Here is a 21026-nt window from a genome sequence, read left to right on the forward strand (position 1 = left end):
CTTTTTCTGTACTTACTGACTTTTGCTGACTTACTGACTTTCCTGAATTATCTGTTCATGTTTTTTTGCCCATTTTCTATCGATTTGTTTGACTTTGTTTTCTTAATGGCATCCTTTAAAAATTTTGATAAAATTAAATATATATTTTATTTTTAATGTTTTATACATTTGTAGTCTAAGAAACCTTTGCCTACTTCAAGATTACAGATATCTTCTACTACATTTTCTTGTAAAAGTTTGTAGTAAAATTTTACATTTAAGTCTATGATTCATTTTTTGTTAAATTTTATGTACAGGGTGAGTTAATGGTTGATGTTCATCTTTTTTCTCTGTGACTGTCCAGTTAACTCAGCATTTGTTTGAAAAGGCTTATTCCCATTGAATTTGTTTTGTCAACTTTGTTGATAATTAGTTGAAAATAAATTTGTTCTGCCAACTTTGTTGAAAAATAGTGGCCATACACAGTGGCCACTGTTACATTGCATTGATCGTTGTGTCTTTTTCTAAAATACCAAAATATCTTCATTTTTGTTACATGATACTTAACTTTGAAATTAGATGGAATAAGTTATTAGTTCTCAGTCCTTTGTTTTTAGGTTCCCTGTGGATTTCTATGTAGACAGTTTTATCATATGCACATAGGTACAGTTTTACTACTTCTCTTCCTTTCTGATCTTTATACTTTTTGTTAATATTGCCTTATTGCATTGACTAAGACTTTCCAGGACAACACTGATTAGAAGTGGTGAAAATGGGGATTCTTTTTTTATTCCTAGTTTCAGGCCTTTTTCTTTTCCTATTTAAGTAGGTGGGTGTATTTTAAAAGAAAAAGTAATAATTTGGCTTTTGTTTTGTAAATTCTGTTGTTTTGATAGCTTTGGAGGTCAAGTGTGTATTTGGTAAAAGATACAAAAAAATAAAGAAAAAGATACAGTGAATAGCTCTTCAATAATGAGGGAATGAGATTTTCCTCTCTTCAGCTGGACTAAACTTATCTAGTCATTGAAAAATATAGTATACAAGTTAGGTGAGAAGCAAGAGCTAGGGCTCAGTATGAGGATGCTCTGTATTTCTCCCGGAAGTGCTCATGGTTAACTGCCAAGCGGAAAAGAAAGAATAAGACAGTAATAAGGGGAGATTTTGTCTTTAGTGTCAAGTGTGCTTAGAGTTAATAGATAAGAGTGTTTTTGCTTCAAAGCACTAAAAGCTACCATTATATAGAATATCATATACATACCTCTTAGCCTATTCTGCTGTTATTCTTTGTCTTATTATGTTTTGTCTTTTTCAAGCTCTGTACTTTACATGAAATAAAATGTATAGCTCTGAATGATCCACGATGATTTCTGTTAAATGTATTCACCTATGCAACTATCACCCAGAACAAGTTCTTCTTTCCTGGCCCTTTCCAGTCAATTTCCCATCTCCAGAGCCAGCAGCCACTTTCTGGTTTCTGTCACCATAAATCAGTTTCCCTGTTGCTGAAAAATTTTCTGTGTTAGACCCTTTGGATATGTTTTCGTAAGGTGATACTGGGAATGTTTTCAAGAAAAGTGTAGACTTTCATAAGGAACTTTTAATTTCCTGATCATATACTACTGAATTCTCAGAATCAGTGACCCAACCTGACAGCTCCCTAAGCTAGGAGACAAGAATATATTGATGAAATTTTAGTCTGATTGCTGCTTTAATGTTTTACCTTTGTTCTTATTGAAAAAGCTACAGATTTTTCTTTTAGAGAACTCTGTGATCTTGTATTACTTTTCCGTGATATATCTTGTCATGTGATTTTAGGTATTTTTCCATGGATGCTGAAATTTTATTTTTAATTACTAGAGTTTTAAAATCTTACTAGTGATTATTATGTTTTTCTACTTCTACTAAGTTTGTATGATGATAAGAAATTTACATTCTGTTCTCGTGATAATGCTAGAAGCTGATATTTGAATTTCCCAGTTTATAACATATATATGAAAAAATACTTAATACAATCCAGTTTACTTGTGCTTTTATTTTGCTGAGTGATTTTATTAAATATTAATGTCATCTATAATAATTGGTTTTTATTTTGTTTATATTCTAGTTCATTCAGCCCCTAAAGAAATAACAGTGTCTAAGGGACAAGAAGAGAAACCTGATAGCCTAGTTAAATATTTCAGTGTTGTTTGGTGTAAAGCTTCAAAGAAAAAACACAAAAAGTGGGAAGGTGATGCTGTTCTTATTGTAAAAGGAAAGTCATTTACCTTAAAGGATTTGGAAGGCAAAGACATTGGAAGAGGTATTGTGATATTACCTGATGTTTATGATTTGGTCTAAAGTTAATATATGTATCTGACTACAAAATTGAAATGTAATTGTGTTTTATGAAAGTGTTCTTTCTTGACTTTCATGTATAAATTATCTGATAAACATAAATTTATCTTGTAATAGCAAGTCTGACAGTCTTACATATACTCAGTGAGATGAATCTCATCCTATGGTATCATTTTCTTTGAATATAAAATGATTAGCTAGATATATACAGTTATATTGGCATTTTTCTGAGATTAAGCAGTTTTTCTTTATGTGTTTTTCATCTTTTTTCTTTTTTTCCAGAATGCTGGGTATTAGGAGTAGAATGATATCTAACTTCAATGATACCTAATAAAAATTTGAAAATAGCAAGGAGATAATAGTTAGAGATAACTTAGATTAATACATCTAAATTGGAGGTAACCGTTATTTCCATTATAAAACATTGCCAGCCTGATTTATTTGTATAAGTTAGCCCACAGAATCAGAGTATGTAAAGTTATCATGGTCTTTTTACATGTCTCTTAAATTACTCTTCAATTCTGAGTGTGGCCCATAATTATAAAGTCTGTTCTACATGTTGAAAATAACATAGTTTGTAGTTTCAATAACTATGCTAGGGGTAAGCATTCAAAGAGGGTTATAGTTTGTAGTTTAGTAGGGACAGGGCAATGTAATTGATAATTAGGAAGCACTAAGATAATTGTTTCAATGAGAATGTTTGCTGAGTACGATAGGAGCATATATAGAAGGACCATGTAAATCAGCCTACGAGGCTAAGGGAAAGCTTCAAAGGAGTTATTGTTTAAGGTACTATGTGAGGGATGAGTAATTTTGTAGGGAATGAGAAAGGGGCATAGCATATGTACAGGTATAAGCAAGAGTGAATTTAAAAAACGACTTCAGTGTTTCAGGAATGTAGTATGCGAAGGGCAGTGACAGAGGGGCAAGGGTTGAGGCTGAATGGAATTATCTGTAATAGAATTTTTTATTATGAAAATATTGAACAAATACCATATATCCAATATTATGCCTAGTGTTTAGAGAAATTAAAATTAGCAATATACATTCCATGTTAGTTAAGGTGTTAGTAACTCAGTTGTGTCTGACTCTTTGCAGCCCCATGAACTATAGCCCACCAGGCTCCTCTGTCCATGGAATTCTCCAGGCAAGAATACTAGAGTGGGTTGCCATTCTCTTTTCTAGGGGATCTTACTGACCCAGGGATTGAACTCAGGTCTCTTGCATTGCAGGCAGATTCCTTACCATCTGAGCCACCAAGGATTGAGGCTAAATTTTTTTGAGAACTTGTTTATACTTAATTAGTGAAATTATATTCTAAAGCCCCCTAGCAAGGAAAAAATTACCAAAATTACCCTGGAATATCTGTTACCCATAACTATAGTATATATGGTTTTGAGTATGTGTAGTTTGGATTAATAATAAAATGATCTCTCAGTTGCAAGTAGTGGAAAAAAGTAGAATCACCTCTATACAAGTAGAATCACCTCTGGTGCTTTTAAAAAATGCCAGTGCTTAGGCCTTGATCTCTGAGGCTGTGATTATTTGGTCTGGATGATGGGGAGAGGGACTGAACATCCATATATTTTAGGTTTCTGGATGACTCTCATATCCAGCAGGAGTTGAAAATCACTGGTTTAAAAAATTAATTTATTGGCTTTCAAAGTGAAAGCATCCAAATATAAGACTTGGTTGCTTAATTATAATGGTAATAAATATATCAACCTGGAGTTAAGCTTGCAAGTTGTCACCTATAATACAAGCAGTTTTTCTTTTAAATAATTTGGATATTCAGCATTTAAATATTATTACTATAAGAATAAACACTCTTAAGAACCTGAAGGCTGGAATGCTGAAATTGCTAATAGCTTGTGATAATATAGTCAGATTCAGTTGATTTCCATTCCACATACCCAGCAAAGAACAAGTGTGGGAAACAAAGTTCAAGAGTTTAAAGAAAATCTTCTGGAGATGAAGAGATGTTTGAGACAGTCATCACTAGGGAGCAAAGTGAAACAAGAGATTTTGGAGTTGCAGAGCCTCTTGAAGATGCCTCAAGATTAAATTTATTCTTATCTCCCATTTTCATGTAATTAGTGGTAATTGGATTAATAGGGTTGGATTCAATATGAAGATAAAACAGTTATCTTCATTAATATGGAGAGGTCAGGACTGCTGTTGAATGAAACAGCTTGGGAAATGGAGGGCTGGGTCTTTTAGCATTTAGGAACACCAGCCAAATAACTATCTGGCTTCATCTTAGAGCTCTATCCTAAGTAATTGAAAAACGTATATTATGTAGTTCCCAGTTGTCAGAGATTGTAATTATTAGCCCAGTGTTAATAGGGAATTGTAGCAATTTTCCAGCTAGTTTAAAAGGGGTGTGTAATGTTATCTAAAATATGATGATCTTAAGTTTTTGGTATACACAGTCTTGCCCCTCACAGTGGCACAAAAATCATGCATTTAATGTTTCCAAGCGGAGGAGTATAAAATTCCCTCCCTCTATCTGATTAATGAGTTCATTTTAAGCAGACTGTGATAACTTACTCATATTTATATTGCATCAACACCTTAGACATGGCAGCACCTAATAAATGGTCTGTTGAATTAATAATAATTCAAACAAGTGTGGTATTATAAAATATCCTACTTTTTATTCAAGAGCGAGAACTTGGGCGATCAGCAGCCTCTATGACAAACGTAGTTTTACTATGCTTTTGCAGGTGGAAGAGTACAGTGCTAGTTGTGTTAGAAATTGCTTCTGTTGCTAGTTCTTCACATTTCCACTTGTTTCTAAGTGGAAATAGAGCTGCCCTGGCATTTGTCTAGGTTGTTCACAAGAAAGGAGGGACCATACAGCTTAACCAAAACCCTTCTTCGCTTGATTTGCTATAGAGCAGATGGCAAAACTATGACTACAGTAGATTGTATTTTAAGTAATTAAAAACAAGCCTTGGCTATCTAAACCTTACCTAATTTTTTAACTATATAATTATTTATTCCTTTTGATTTTTGCATGTGTGTATTTTTACTAAAAGGGTAAATTATATTTTTGTATATATTTTATACATAATATATATATATATTTTTATATATAATATAAATTATATGTATGAGGCTGTTTGCATTCAAAGTAGTTTTCATTCCGTACAGTTATAAGAAGAGACTCTGGTTTTACTAATTAAGTCATCTTAGGGTGTCAATAAATTAAATTAATTTTTTCCTTCTCAATTTAAAGGCACTGGATATAAATTGAAAGAGCTTGAAAAGATTGAAGAGGGTCAAACAATGATGATTGGTGGAAAAGAAATAGAAGTCATGGGTATCATCTCTCCAGATGATTTCAACAGTGGAAGATGTTTTCAGTTTGGAGGAGGATGTTCTGCTGTCTTAAGTTCTCAAGCTGCCAAGAAGTGTTTCTCTAACCCTTTCAAAAGTGTCTGTAAACTCAGTTCAAAGGAAAATAAACAGAACAGTTTCCAAAACTGCAAACCACGCCATGACCCATATGCACCAAGTAAGATTTAAAAACTTAATTTGAGTTTTCTGTTTTTACTGTCTAAAGATATTTTGGTATGTGAATTTAAAGTTGAAATTTTGTTTTAACACTTTCAGGTAAAAGTATGTATCATTTTTCAGATATATAATCTGACATAAGGGATAATGTTGAAGCTGAATAATAATATAGTTTGAGAATTATTTCATAAGTAAATGTTCAATTGCAAGAGTATGGTAACCAAAATACATGTGTTGAAGGAAAATTGTGCAAATTATAGATGTATAGACACATACATGTGTATGATTTCAACAAAACCTGATATCTTTTGTAGGGAGAAAAATTGGTAAATTCATAAATTAGGAATATTTTTGAACTTCCATTTTGAAGATCACAAGTATTAGTAATTAGTGACTTAATTGAGTATTAAAATATTGAAAGGTGAAAAAAATATTAGAAGGTGAGATTTCATGTAAAGAATTCAAATTTTATTCATGAGAATTCAATCCAATCAAGTTAATTTTCACATTAATGAATTTAATTTAAAAATTGCATCAAAAATAAAACCTAGTCTGTTTATGACTTTTTTTTTTTCCATTTATTTTTATTAGTTGGAGGCTAATTACTTTACAATATTGTAGTGGTTTTTGTCATACATTGACATGAATCAGCCATGGATTTACATGTATTCCCCATCCTGATCCCCCCTCCCACCTCCCTCTCCACCCGATTCCTCTGGGTCTGGTGTTTATGACTTTTTAAGATTTGATTGCTCAGTCAACAAGTATTTCTTGTGTACATTTTATACATTGGGCCCAGAGGTAAAACTCATTATAAAGCTTCTCATTTGGTGATGTGACAGACATAAAATTTGAATTATATTGTCTGTGATTCATTTTGCCTAAAATTTTGTGTACAGGGTGAGTTAATGACGTTCATCTCTTTCCCTGTGGCAGTGTGTGTGCTCAGTTGTGTCTGTCTCTTTGTGACCCCATGGACTGCAGCCCGCCAAGCTCCTCTGTCCATGAAACTGTCAAAGCAAGAATACTGGAGCAGGTTGCCATTTCCTTCTCCAGGGGATCTTCCCAACCTAGGGTTCGAATTGTCCTCTCTTGCATCTACTGCATTGGCAGGTGGATTCTTTACCACTGTGCCATCTGGGAAGCGCTTTCCATGTGGATATCCAGTTAATTCAGCATGTGTTTGAAAAGACTTATTCCTATTGAATTTGTTTTGTTATGTGGAAGTTGGAGAATAGAGTAAGCTTTTCTCATAATGGTAGTAAAAATAAAAATATTGAAATAATTATAAAAATAACTCTTAAAATAGCTATAAATAGATGTATTAAGGGCTTCCCAAGTGGCTCTGGTGGTAAAGAATCTACCTGCCAATACAGGAGACATAAGAGACTCAGGGTTCAGCCCCTGGGTTGGGAAGATCCCCTGGAGGAGGGCATGGCCACCTACTTCAGTATTCTTGCCTGGAGAATCCCGTGGACAGAGGAACTTGGCGGGCTACAGTCCATAGGGTCACAAAGAGTTGGACATAACTGAAGGGACTTAGAATGCACGCATGCTTGCAAAAAGTATTAAAATAACTATTTTCCCCTCTTGCCATTTTGGAAACAGAATTTTTGAAATAAAAGGACCTTTTAGATAATTTAGACCAATCCCTTCACTTTGCATTTGAGGAAACTGAGTACCAGAAGCATGAACTGACTTGCTTAAAGTAGGTATTGGCATAATTTGGATTAAAACCCCCAAATTAAAAATTCCTTGCTTTATTCTAGCTCATTTGAGACTTAATTGAAATTTAGAGTGTGGGAGTTTCTGCTTCTGATTTTTCTCTTTGTCTGAATATTTTGTCTGTCACACTGGCTCATAAGCCTCCTTCTGTCCTTCATGCTTCTTTCTCTTTGCCTTCCTGTTACATAATAGAGAGCTGTGGTGAACCAAAAAGACCACTGTGCTTAGTCAAGGACCTGAGTTACAGACCTGCTTTTGCCACTAAACTACTGATTCTTCGATCAGTTGAGGTGGTCACTTACTTCACTAAATGTTTTGCCTCATGTAAAATGTGGGTTTTAACAACTACCATAGAGACTTAGAATGCCTGGTACATACTGTGTACAATAAATATTTGATAACTGAGTGAATGAAAAATTTTATTATGATAATTTGTATATATGTGTACATGAGTGTGTGTGTGTGTGTGTGTGTGTGTGTAAGCAAGCCCTTTTTGTAAGTGGTAAATACTTGATTATCCTCTCTCTTTTTAAATCTTGTTAAAGGTAGTACTAAGTTGTAGACTTAAAACTAAAGCAAGAGACATTTTGTTAGCATTAAATGATGCTTCATGATCATGAAGGGCATCTAAAGATTTAAACTGATGTCCTATTGCTGTGGTGCTTTAGGTTTTATTTTTCTCAAAGCTTCATGCTTTGTTAGATGATTTATGATTCTATGGTCCTTGCTTGAGCTGTGAATCATCTTTTTCTCTGTTTTCTTTTTAATTCCCTTTGTCCTTTTTAACGAATGTTTTAAAAGCTTTATTTATTTATTTGTAGCTGCACTGAGCCTCAGTGCTGCCTGTGGGTTTCCTCCAGCTGCAGTGAGCAGGGGATGCTCGAGTGCGGTGTGCGGGCTTCTCATTGCAGCGGCTTCTCCTGTTCCTTACACTTGGGCCCTGAAATGCACGGGCTTCAGTCTTTGCAGAGCGTTTGCTCAGTTGCTCTGAGGCATGTGAGATCTTCCTGGACCAGGGGCCATACCTGTGTCCCCTGCATTGGCAGGTGGATTCTTAACTACTGGACCACCAGGGAGATCCTCTTTTTGTTCTTTTTTTTTAAGAAAAAAAATGGGACCATTTCTTGGTTGGAAATGCACAAGGCATACACTCTTCTTTACTACTGGGATATGGAGGAAACTCAGGGGCTGAGTTTTCCGTTTTCACTCCCTAGTCCCCTACCTGCCAGGAATTTACCTCGAAAATGAGAGTTTCTTTTGGTTGCTCAGAAACCTGGGAAGATCCACAGAAAACCTTCCTCCAGGTAATTACTAGCAGTAAACATGACCAGACTCTCATTTCTGTGACTATGTATTTCTACACTGATGGTTATTTATTAAATTCCCCGTTTTTTTTTTTTTTTTGGTTGCCCCATATAGCTTTTGTTCCTGGACCAGGATTTGAACCCGTGTCCTCAGCAGTGAAAGCACTGAGTCTTAACCACTGGACCACCAGGGGATTTCCCATATTTAGTCTCCTGGAACTTACTGTTTTTTAATCTCCTTTTCTCATCTTTGTTCTTTTCTTTCTTCATATTTAAAAAATCTATTTTACTTTTTTTAACCATGATGTAGACATTAAATATATCCAGAGAATTATTTTGATGAGTTTATTATCTGATTTCGGATTTATCAGTTGATACCAGCTTTCTAGTTATGTTTAGCTTTGTTTTTTGAGTGATTTTCAATAAATCTTTTAAATTATATTACCATATTACTAAAGAATTACATTGTTATTTGATGGTTACTCCATGCTGCTTTGTCAAGATTCATGAATTTTATATTTCATGAATGAAGTAATTAATTTTAAGCAAATAATGGTGGTGAAGTCAGTGGAAAATTTGTCATTCTTTCTCAGTTCTTCTGTTTAATAGGGGTAATAGACATTGTTAGTGGCATAGGAATGAAAATAAAGGAAGCCTTTATATTAAATTTGGAAAGCCTTTGCAGAATAAGATGCTATGAGCATTAGTAAAGGCCATCTTGGCAAAATTCCAACCTGTGCTTTCAGTTGGAAACAGTTCTCTTTGCTTTGAATACTGAACTAGTAAGTATTGTGGCTTAATGAATTCTTTATGAAACAATAGTGAATTTTAGTGGTTTCAAAGCACTTTTGTGCATGAAATTTGGAAAACTCTTTGCCATTCTTTGCATGAATCTTACATCAATAAGGCATGAGATTTATTTTTTTTTTTGTTTTTTTTGTTTTTTTTTGAGATTTATTTTTAAAATTTTGTGCCTTTGCTTAGCATTGATGTTACTGAATTTAAAAATTATTGTGTTTTTATTTCTTTTTCTTTTTGAATTTCAAAGTTTTGGATTTTTTTTTTTTTTGGTCACAAATGACGGCAAACAGTTGTATCTTCTGAGTAATTAGAGCAAGATAATGTAATTACTGACAGAGTGGAATACATTTATAATTATACTTTTCCCTTTTTCTGAAGATTCCCTTGTTATGCTCCGACCAGATAAGAATCACCAGTGGCTGTTCAATAAGACCTGTTTTCCTGTTGTGGATGTAGTGATAGATCCTCACCTTGTATATTACCTTCGACCACATCAGAAAGAAGGGGTCATATTCCTTTATGAATGTGTGATGGGAATGAGGTAGGAAAACAATTTGTTTGATCTAATCAGAGCTTTGATTTACCTGTAACATAATGGTTTTCTAGGACGAGCCTAATATATAATGAGTCTCAATGAGTGCAGCATATATTTTAGTTGATAGGAATGGCAAATGGTAATGCATATGTTTATTCCACAGTTCTTTTTTAAAAAATCATTTTATTTAGGAAAATATTTGGCTGTGCCTGGTCTTAGTTGAGACAGGCAGGATTTTTAGTCTTTGTTGCAGCATGCAGGATCTTTTTTTTTTTTTTAATGCAGCATGCTAACTCTTAGTTGCAGCATGGGGGATCTGGTTCTCTGACCAGGGATTGAACCCAGGCCCCTTGCATTGGGAACCCAGAGTCTTAGCCACAGTGGACCACCAGGGAAATCTCCACAGGTAGTTCTTGAAGGATACTGTGTGCTAGACATCTTGCTTGGAACTGGGCACACAACTTAAGAGGATTTTACAAAAAAATTATCTTCTTATCTCACCTCTGCTTACACACACACACACACACATATACACACAAGTCCCTCTTCCTCTTTTAAAATTGAGTTTTCTTAAAGAATTGTAGTCAAAATACAGTTGAAGTAGAAGACACATATATAAATTCAAATCAAAGAGGGTTAAAAGAATCAAAAGTCTCTGCTAACATATTAGTACATTTCCTTTCAGTCCTTTTTTTGTTTTGTTTTTAATGCATAGGACCTTGATTTTTACTTTGGTTATTGCCACTCAGTATGTCTCAGTTACTAGGGAGTTAGGAATGTAAATTCCTCCAAGCTCTAAAGAACCCCTTGAATGATGACAAGGGGAAAATTATCTCCTAGAAACTTTCTAGATTCACATTCTTTCAAATATGCTCTTCTTTTCTGGAGATCTTACGTCAGTTGGCCTGAGAATCATCTTTTATTTCTTTTCTCTCACCTTCTCTATCTAATCACATCTAAACTTTTGAATATTTTGACTTCCCAAATACCATTTCGAACCTAACTGTTTCTGGCACCTCACTGTAGCAGTTCTAGTAACTGGTGTCATAAAGTTATATTTTATCTGGACTATTGCAACAGCTTCTAACTTGTATATCTGTTTCTGATGCTCCTCAGATTCTTTCTACTTATTGCTGCCAGTTTGATGTTTCTGGAAACAGTTCTGAGCATGGCATTTCCTTGCTTAAAGTGATTACAGTTCTCAGAACTTAGAGCAATGTTTTCTAATCTGTGGTATGCATTCCAGTTGGGTGGTGTATAGGATTATTTTAGGTGTGCATGGACAAACTTTATTTTTTACTTTTAATCACAGCATATTTAGTTAGTGAATAATTGGAAGGAAATAGCACATCAAACTTTTGGTTTCACAAGTAGATTATGCTTAGAAAGAATTTATTTTCTTTTCAAATAAATCTAAGTTAAAAAGTGAGTTGATTTAGAGAAAAATAATGAATAGTAGCACACATAGTATCACGTATATGGCCAAGCATTGTAGTCATCCATGGAAGACTGATGCTGGGGAGACACTGACCTACAAGATACAGTCTGTCTGCTACCAATCTTGCCAGCTTCCTAACCCTGTATTTCTTTGCTTGGAATTCAGTTCAAGCTCCAGCTGTGCTGATGTGTTAATACTGATTAATGTAGTGAATTCCTGTTTTCCTTTAACACTCTGCTCGAGGTTCATCTTCCGCAAGGGAAGCATTCCTGCTCTCTTCACTATACCTGGATGCTGGATGCTGTATCACTGTTTTCTCTCTGCCACTCACTATATCTCATTTAGCTGGCATCCTGCAATGGCAAAATCTAAAATAATCTAAAGTAATACTAAGGGCTATAATAATCTAAAATAATAATAGTGGCTATAATTCATGATTGTAATTTTTTCTCTACATTTTGAACTGGAAAACATAAATCAAATTGGTTTTGGTTGTTATTTCTACTAGTAAGAAACAGAATGGATTAACCAACTATACTTATATTTCCTTAATTCCTTTGGATTTTGTAACTTTTAAAGTGTTTATCTAATACCTGTCAAAGAGCTTTTAAAACCATGAAGTGGTATAAATTTTAGTTACTGGTAGTATTCCTTATGTTTCATTTTGAATTGTGTGAACCAAGTAGGCTTGTAGGATAAGATTTTTACTAAATTATGTGTATTAGATCAAATAGCGTTTAATTTTTCTTACAGGTCAAGGAGCTATTTTGGTTGAGGATATCATTTATTGAAAGAGAATCATATATACAGATCACTAGGTCTTTCTGGTTTATGTTTCATTATATTTTAAAGTGTTTTGATATCTAATACTGAAACTGATAAAAACTGCTCAGCTGTTAGTGATGAGAAGCACAGTTATAGTTAAATTATTTAACTGTAGATATGAAATTGGCATTCATTTTTAGTTTCTAAATATGGAATTATGATAGTAACAGATTTAGATTCAACTGTAATTTCAATTTGTTTTAGTAATTTAGTTGACAATAACTATATAATGAATATAATTAGCACAGATGCAAAATGTCATAAATCAGCTGAATGAAGAGCTAGAAAATGTGTTTAGTGGGGGCTAGAATTCATCCTAATTACAAAATATCCGCTTCTGGTTTTTGACTGATAGGTAATGATGTTAGGGGCATAAAAATTTTCCTTTTGTAGTTGATGGAAATATAATTATTTCTAACAGGGTGAATGGCAGATGTGGAGCTATTCTTGCTGATGAAATGGGTTTAGGGAAAACACTGCAATGTATTTCGCTTATCTGGACCCTACAGTGTCAGGGACCCTACGGAGGCAAGCCAATAATAAAGAAGACACTTATTGTCACACCTGGAAGCTTGGTGAATAATTGGAGGAAAGAATTCCAAAAATGGCTAGGAATTGAAAGAATCAAGATATTTACTGTTGATCAGGTAAGAGACTTTTGAAAATTTAGATTTGGTCTTTACTAAATCTCTAGCTTTTCAAATCAATGCTGCAGCTTTCACTGTCTAGCAGTTTTTCAAGTGTATGTAGCTCTCTTTTTTCTGATAAGTGGAATCTTGCCTTACAATTTGGTTGAGTTAATATATTCTAATACCTAGAGAATGGTTTTCAGGAATATGCTGCTTTTATTTAATTTCACACAGTTTTTGCCCATGGTTTGTTAAAGGTTACCTTTTTTTTTTTTTTTTTAGGACCACAAAGTAGAAGAATTCACCAAATCTCCATTTTATTCTGTTCTTATCATCAGTTATGAAATGTTACTTCGGTCCCTGGATCAAATTAAGACTGTAAAATTTGATCTTCTAATTTGTGATGAAGGGCATCGTTTGAAGAACAGTGCCATTAAGACAACTACAGCCCTCATTAGCCTCTCTTGTGAGAAAAGGATAATTTTAACTGGTTTGTATTTACTTTGGGTGAGATATAATGGAGTTTTGCCTAATGAATATGCAGAACTTGTAGTATGATGTTTGACATCCAAAGAATTGATGATATTGAGTGGAATTCATACTAATCAACCTGGGTTAGTTGAGTCTCGGTAGGATTCTGAATTGTCAAATTCCTGCGTAATGTTTCCCAGATGTTGGATTCTTTGAGGAGTAAACATGATGGTGTCATGGTAAGGAAAGTAGGAGATGGGGCTAGACTGCTTGAGCTTGGTTTCCAAGTCTGACGTTCATTTAGAGCTGTGCAACTTTGGGCAAGTTGTACTTCTCCGTACCTCAGTTTTCTTATGTGTGACATAGATTCCTTGTGTTGTGAGGGCCAAATGAGTTAATTCATGTAAAGTTCTTGGAAGACTACCCTTATATGATAAGTGTTTAATATAAATATCCTTTATTTTTCCATGTTTGTGCTGTATGCATATGGTTTTTTGCTGACCAAAGCTTCTAGCCTAGGTTGTCTGGAAAAGTGGGATCGACTGTACATGAATACAAGAATACTTTTCTACCTTATCCTTTTTAGCTTAAGGCCTAGACTAGAATTAGGCCTAAATAACTCAAAGGAGTTATTTTCCCACACCTCACTTTGGTCTTGTGTGGTGCTTTCAATTTACCATTTCGGTAGCAGGAGAAAGAAGATGTCATTACTAATGTTTACAACCCTTCTGTTTTCTGCTTAAGGCTCCTTTTCCCAATCATCTTTTATCCTTTTAGAAGGGATGGGCAGGGCATGGTTACTCTTACTGCATTATATCCCATGTCTTTGTGTCCTTCGTGTGTCCTTTATGCATGTCAGAGCTCTCCTCTGAAGTTAAAATGAGGGAGAAGGGCTGTGACCAACAGCTTATTCCTCCAGTATACATCTTCAGGGTAGAAGTGTGCCCTGGAGCAACAGAGAAACCCCCTCTGGTGTGCTCTCCCTGAGTTGGGCTACAGAGGGGGCCCGCCTTTAAATGATTCATGGCTATTTGACTTCCAATTTGTGTAGAAGGATTGTAAAACCATTACCAAATGTGATTTTTAAAACCATATATGCTTTTTAGAAATGATTTGGGCAACTGTTAAATGACCTTTACATTCTTCATGTTTAGTCAAAGTGGACTCTTTATACTTCTTGAGTAGCCTTTGATTTTGAAATCCTGTGGAAAATTCTGAAAGAGATGGGAATACCAGACCACCTGACCTGACTCTTGAGAAACCTGTATGCAGGTCAGGAAGCAACAGTTAGAACTGGACATGGAACAACAGACTGGTTCCAAATAGGAAAAGGAGTACATCAAGGCTGTATATTGTCACCCTGCTTATTTAACTTAATATGCAGAGTACATCATGAGAAATACTGGGCTGGATGAAGCACAAGCTGGAATCAAGATTGCGGGGAGAAACATCAATAACCTCAGATATGCAGATGACACCACCCTTATGGCAGAAAGTGAGGAAGAACTAAAGAGCATCTTGATGAAAGTGAGAGAGGAGAGTGAAAAAGTTGGCTTAAAGCTCAACATTCAGAAAACTAAGATCATGACATCCAGTCCCATCACTTCATGGCAAATAGATGGGGAAACAGTGGACACAGTGGCTGACTTTATTTTTCTGGGCTCCGAAATCACTGCAGATGGTGATTGCATCCATGAAATTAAAAGACGCTTGCTCCTTGGAAGGAAGGTTATGACCAACTGAGACAGCATATTAAAAAGCGGAGACATTACTTTGCCAACAAAGGTCCGTCTAGTCAAGACTGTGGTTTTTCCAGTGGTCACGTATGGATGTGAGAGTTGGACTATAAAGAAGAGTGCCGAAGAATTGATGCTTTTGAACTGTGGTGTTGGAGAAGACTCTTGAGCATCCCTTGGACTGCAAGGAGATCCAGCCAGTCCATCCTAAAGGAGATCAGTCCTGGGTGTTCATTGGAGGGACTGATGTTGAAGCTTAAACTCCCAATACTTTGGCCGCCTGATGTGAAAAGCTGACTCATTTGAAAAGACCCTGATGCTGGGAAAGATTGAGGGCCAGAAGAGAAGGGACGACAGAGGATGAGATGGTTGGATGGCATCACCGACTCGATGGACATGGGTTTGGGTGGACTCTGAGAGTTGGTGATGGACAGGGAGGCCTGGCGTGCTGCGGTTCATGGGGTCGCAAAGAGTCAGACACGACTGAGCAACTGAACTGAACTGGGGCCAGAAAAGCAATGGCGAAAAAAGATTTAGGTGAATTTAGTTACATTGTGGGAAGAGCAAAGCAGAGATTATTTCTCTTTACCGCAATGTGGCGTCAATATTGCTTACCTAAATAGTAGTAATAGCTATAGTGTTAAAAAGATTGGCATTCAAGGGGGAAAACAAAAATAAAGAGTGATGAATTTAGATTACTTTTGGGTAATAATAGTAGAGCAATTAAAAAAAAAATAGGACTTCCCTGGTGGCACAGTGGGTGAGAATTCACCTGTCAATGCAGGGGACGTGGGTTTGATCTCTGGTGTGGGAAGATTCCACATGCTGTGGAGCAAGTAAGCCCGAGCACCATAACTACTGAGCTGGGGCTCTAGGGCTCTAGGGCTCTAGAGCCCAGGAGCCACAACTACCGAAGCCTGTCTAGAGCCTGTGCTCCGCAATGAAAGAAGCTGTCCCAGTGAGAAGCTTGCACACCACGACAAAGAGTAGCCCATTTACCACAGCTAGAGACAGCCCACACGTGGCAACCAGACCCAGACCCAGTGCAAAAAAATGGATTCTCTTCTATTTGACAATCAGATAATGTCCTTTAGCAAAAACGAACAGTTTTACTACTATTCTCCATTATGAGAAAATATCAATTTAACTAGCATTACAAATTAAATTTTATTTTTTTGTTGTTTTTCTGTCACCCAGTTGTGTCCGACTCTGTGTGGGTCGGACAGTTGGAGTCAGTGACTCCCATGCTAGTAAGGTCATGCTTAAAATCTTGCATGCTAGGTTTCAGCATTATGCGAACCAAGAACTTCCAGATGTCCAAGCTGGGTTTAGAAAAGGAAGAGGAACCAGAGATCAAATTGCTCACATTCGCTGGATCATAGAGAAAGCTAGGGAATTCCAGACAAGACATCTACCTCTTTCATCGACTACACTAAAGCCTTTGATTGTGTGGATCACGACAAACTGTGGAAAGCTCTTAAAGAGATAGGAATACCAGACCATCTTACCTGTCCCCTGAGAAACTTTATGCAGGTCAAGAAACAATGGTTAGTACCCTGTTTGGAACAACTGATTTGTTCAGGATTGAGAAAGGAGTACCACAGGGCTGTCTGCTGTGACCCTGTTTGTTTAACCTATATGTTGAGCACATTATGAGAAATGTCAGGCTGGATGAGTTACAAGCTGGAATCAAGACAGGTGGGAGAACATCAACAACCTCAGATATGTGGATGATACCACTCTTAATTTTTTTACACTTTATTTTTAATTGGGGGAAAATTGCTTTACGGTGTTGTGTGGTTTCTGCCATACAACAATGCACATCAGCTATAATTATACATATATCACCTCCCTCTTGAGCCTCCCTTCCCTCCCTTCGTCGTAGTACCCCTCTAAATCATCACTGAGTGCTAGGCTCTGCTTCCTGTGTTACACGGCAACTTCTCACCAGCTATCTGTTTTAGACGTGATAGTGTGTATATGTCCTTGCTACTTTCTCCATCTGTCCTGCTCTCTCAACCCCACAAGACCACAAGTCTCTGTATCTGTTTCTATTCTTTTCCTGGAAATAGGTTCATCAATACCACTTCTCTAGATTCCATATATATGCATTAATATACAATATTTGTTTTTCTCTTTCTGACTTATTTCATCTGTGAACGAGCATCTAGGTTGCTTCCATAGCCTAGCTATTGTAGATAGTGCTGCAGTGAACATTGATTGGGGTACATGTGTCGTATTTATTTATTTATTTAAAAAAATTTTTTTTAAGTTTTTGGGGCCGCACTTTGCGGCATGCGGGCTCTTTGTTCCCTAACCAGGGATTGAACTTGTGCCCCCTGCAGTTGAAGCTCCAAGTCTTAACCGCTGGACCACCAGGGAATTCCCCTACATGTGTCTTTTGGAATTGTGATTTTCTCAGGGTATATTCCCAGTAGTGGGATTGTTGGGTCAGATGGTAGATTTATTCCTAGTTGTTTTTTTTTTTTTTTAAGGAATCTCCATACTGTTCTCCATAATGGCTGTATCAGTTTACATTTCTACCAACAGTGCAGGAGGGTTCCCTTTTCTCTACATCCTCTTCAGCATTTTTGTTTGTAGATTTTTTGATGAAGGCCATTCTGACCATCGTATTAAAACCTAGACAGTGTATTAAAAAGCAGAGACATCACTTTGCTGACAAAGGTCTGTGTAGTCAAAGAGAGTTGGACCATAAAGAAGGCTGAACATTGAAGAATTGATGCTTTTGATCTGTAATGCTGGAGAAGGCTCTTGAGAGTCCCTTAGACACCAAGGAGATCAAACCAGTCAATCCTAAAGGAAATCAACCCTGGATATTCACCAGAAGGACTGATGCTGAAGCTGAAACTCCAATACTTTGGCCACCTAATGAGAAGAGCCAACTCACTGGAAAAGACCCTGATGCTGGGAAAGATTGAGGGTAGGAGGAGAAGGGGATGACAGAGGATGAGATGGTTGGATGGGCTCACTGACTCAATAGACATGAGTTTGAACAAACTCTGGGGGATAGTGAAGGACAGGGAAGCCTGGCATGCTGCAGTCCATGGGGTTGCAAAGAGTCAGACATGACTGACTGACTGAACAACAATTCTGACCAGTGTGAGGGAATACCTCATTGTAGTTTTGATTTCTCTAATAGTGATGTTAGCTTTGCGCAGTGGCAGTATCGTAGCCAATGAGGTTTATCTGAGGCGCGATTATTGCTAATTGAAAACTTTTCTAATAGTGATGTTGAGCATCTTTTCTTGAATTTACTAGCCATCCGTATGTCTTCCTTGTAGAAATATCTGTTTAGGTCTTCTGCCCATTTTTTGATTGGGTTGTTTGTTTTTCTGATATTGGGCTGTAAGAGCTGCTTATATATTTTGGAGATTATTAAATTTAATATTTTCAGTTAGAAAGTGATTCTGGGACTCCATTCAGAAGGACTGTCCTAATGATGACCAATAAAGTCATTTCCTTTGAGGAATTAGCATTGCCCCCTTTATTTGTGCTTTGTCTTCTTTACCTTGTTTCTGCTTTCTTTCTTTTTAAAAAATATATTTATTTATTTGACTGCATTAGGTCTTAGTTGCAGATCTTGGTTGCATCATGTGGGACCTTTCTTGCTGCTCTCGTTGTTGTGTTGTTGTGGCAAGCAGGCTCTCTAGTTGTTCTGTGGCATGTGGGGCCTTAGTTCCCCACCCAGGGAACGAACTTGGTCCCCTGCCGTGCAGGTGGGTTCTTAACCCCTGGACCACCAGGGAGGTCCCTGTTTCTGTTTTCTTGTCCTGGTCACTGCTGCTCCTGAGCTGTGAATTTAGGTGAAAACTAGCACTGGGTAACCTCTCGTATTTAGAAATGCTTATCATTGGTTTTTATCTGCTCAGAATTGCCTGAATAAATTCTTTTTAATAGTGGCAGAATATCTTACTCCCAAGGTGATTTGTGTTTTATTATGGAATTAACATTTGATTATGAGTATGTGCAGTGCTGCATACATAATAGGTGCTCAAAAGCTATCTAAGAATCCAGTGAAAGTAATTTTGGTTTTGTTTCCTGCTCTTACCTGGCTCAGTGGTATGAAGAATATTCGGTTAATATTTCCTAGAAAATTTTAATATTAAAATTAAAATTTAATAGAGGTATATTAGACTTCTAGGGCTGAAATAACAAAATACCATGGACTGGGTGGTAAATTTCTTCAATGACAGAAATGTATTTTCCTACAATTCTGGAGACTGGAAGTCCGGTCTCAGGCTATCAGCAGGTTTGATTTCTTCTGAGGCCTCTCTCCTTGCCTTGAAGATGACTGTGTGCTCGCTGGGTCCTCTCATGGCCTGTCCTCTGAGTGTGTGTATCCCTGTGTCTTTCTTTCTTCTTGAAAGAATATAAGTCATGTTGGATTAGGGCCTCACCCTTATGAGTTTCTTTAACTTTACCTCCTGAAAAGGCCTGTTTTCAAATATAGTCACATTGGGAATTAGGACTTCAAGATAGGAATTTTGAGGGGACACAGGTCAATTTGTAACATCTCATTATGTTAGATAACCTTTCATTAGATGTTAGATATCCTTTATTTATAGTATAAAAAAGAAAAGTATGAGATTTGAAGCAAAATTCTTATTGAAGATTGAAAGTTAAAAATATATACCACATACGCAGACATACAGATACATATATGTACTGCTGTATTATGGCATGCTTACAAACTAGAGTGTGGAAGTCATCCTTCAGTCTCAGTTTCTTAATGAGCTGTTAGCATTTTGTCATGTTTCATTATTCACACACACACACACACACATGCACACACAGAACATACATGCATATTTCTTTGTTTTTTGTATATATTGGGTTGGCCAAAAAGTGTGTTTGGGTTTTCCCATAAGATCATATGGAAAAACCTGAATGAACTTTTTGGCCAGTCCAATACATACAATCCATCTTTATTCATTGACACACAATGTACATCAAAATACACTTAATGTAAACATTTTTCTATGATATTGCATAATTTTGAAATGTGATGAATATCTACAAGTACATACTTTTTCTATGTAGACTGCTGAAAGTGAAATTATTGGACCTAAAGGAAAAATACACGTTAAGAGTATGTATAAAGAGCTCTTATACCTTTTTATGGAAATCAGAGACATGGATATAGCTGTACTTGGGTAGGGTGGTAGATTTATGTCTCCTTAAAAGTAAACAATGAAATGAAAAGCTTTTATTGCTGGGATAGAGGTAGGGGAAGAGAAAGTTCTCTTAATTTCACTTCCATAGCTCTGAAAATAATTTTAGTAAATACACAAACTTGAAAAATCTTCAGTGTTTCCTTTTTTCTTATCACAGGACATTGCTGCTTAACTTTCATTAACGTTATATTATTTAGCTTCTTCTACAAGTTCCACATAGTCTAGAATTAGAAAGGAATACTAAAAGCAGCGAGCTGGGGACTAAAGTATTTCTAGATAACATTTGTGACAGCTTCTCAGAATGATACTATCCTAGTGTATTGTCTGGCGTATAGCCCCTTCTTTTCTTTTTTTAAAAAAGTTTATTATTTTTTTGCTGCACTGGGTCTTTGTTGCTGTGAGTGGGCTTTCTCTAGTTGTGGTGAGCGGGAGTTACTCTTCTTTTCCATGCTTAGGATTCTCCTTACGGTGGCTTCTCTAGCTGCGGCTCTCAGGCTCTAGAACATGGGTTCAGCAGTTGTGGTACCCAGGCTTA

At 36.2% G+C, this 21026-nt stretch overlaps 1 protein-coding gene and 1 pseudogene across 7 annotated transcripts in view; both read left to right on the forward strand.

Moving 5' to 3' along the window:
* The window catches only part of RAD54B (RAD54 homolog B), a 108241-nt gene that overhangs the window by 57550 nt on the left and 29665 nt on the right, over positions 1-21026 (forward strand). For 6 of the 7 annotated variants that reach the window (XM_061123768.1, XM_061123769.1, XM_061123770.1 and 3 more), the window contains 5 exons: positions 2084-2278; positions 5555-5833; positions 10041-10203; positions 12882-13107; positions 13372-13579. In XM_061123768.1, coding sequence (XP_060979751.1) covers positions 2084-2278; positions 5555-5833; positions 10041-10203; positions 12882-13107; positions 13372-13579 — 1071 coding nt within the window. The remainder of the gene's footprint in view (positions 1-2083; positions 2279-5554; positions 5834-10040; positions 10204-12881; positions 13108-13371; positions 13580-21026) is intronic. The other variant, XM_061123767.1, reaches the window with a different exon arrangement.
* Positions 18464-18623, forward strand: LOC133042931 (U4 spliceosomal RNA; annotated as a pseudogene).

This window comes from Dama dama, chromosome 21 (assembly GCF_033118175.1).
Source record: "Dama dama isolate Ldn47 chromosome 21, ASM3311817v1, whole genome shotgun sequence".
NCBI classification, from domain to species: Eukaryota; Metazoa; Chordata; class Mammalia; order Artiodactyla; family Cervidae; genus Dama; species Dama dama.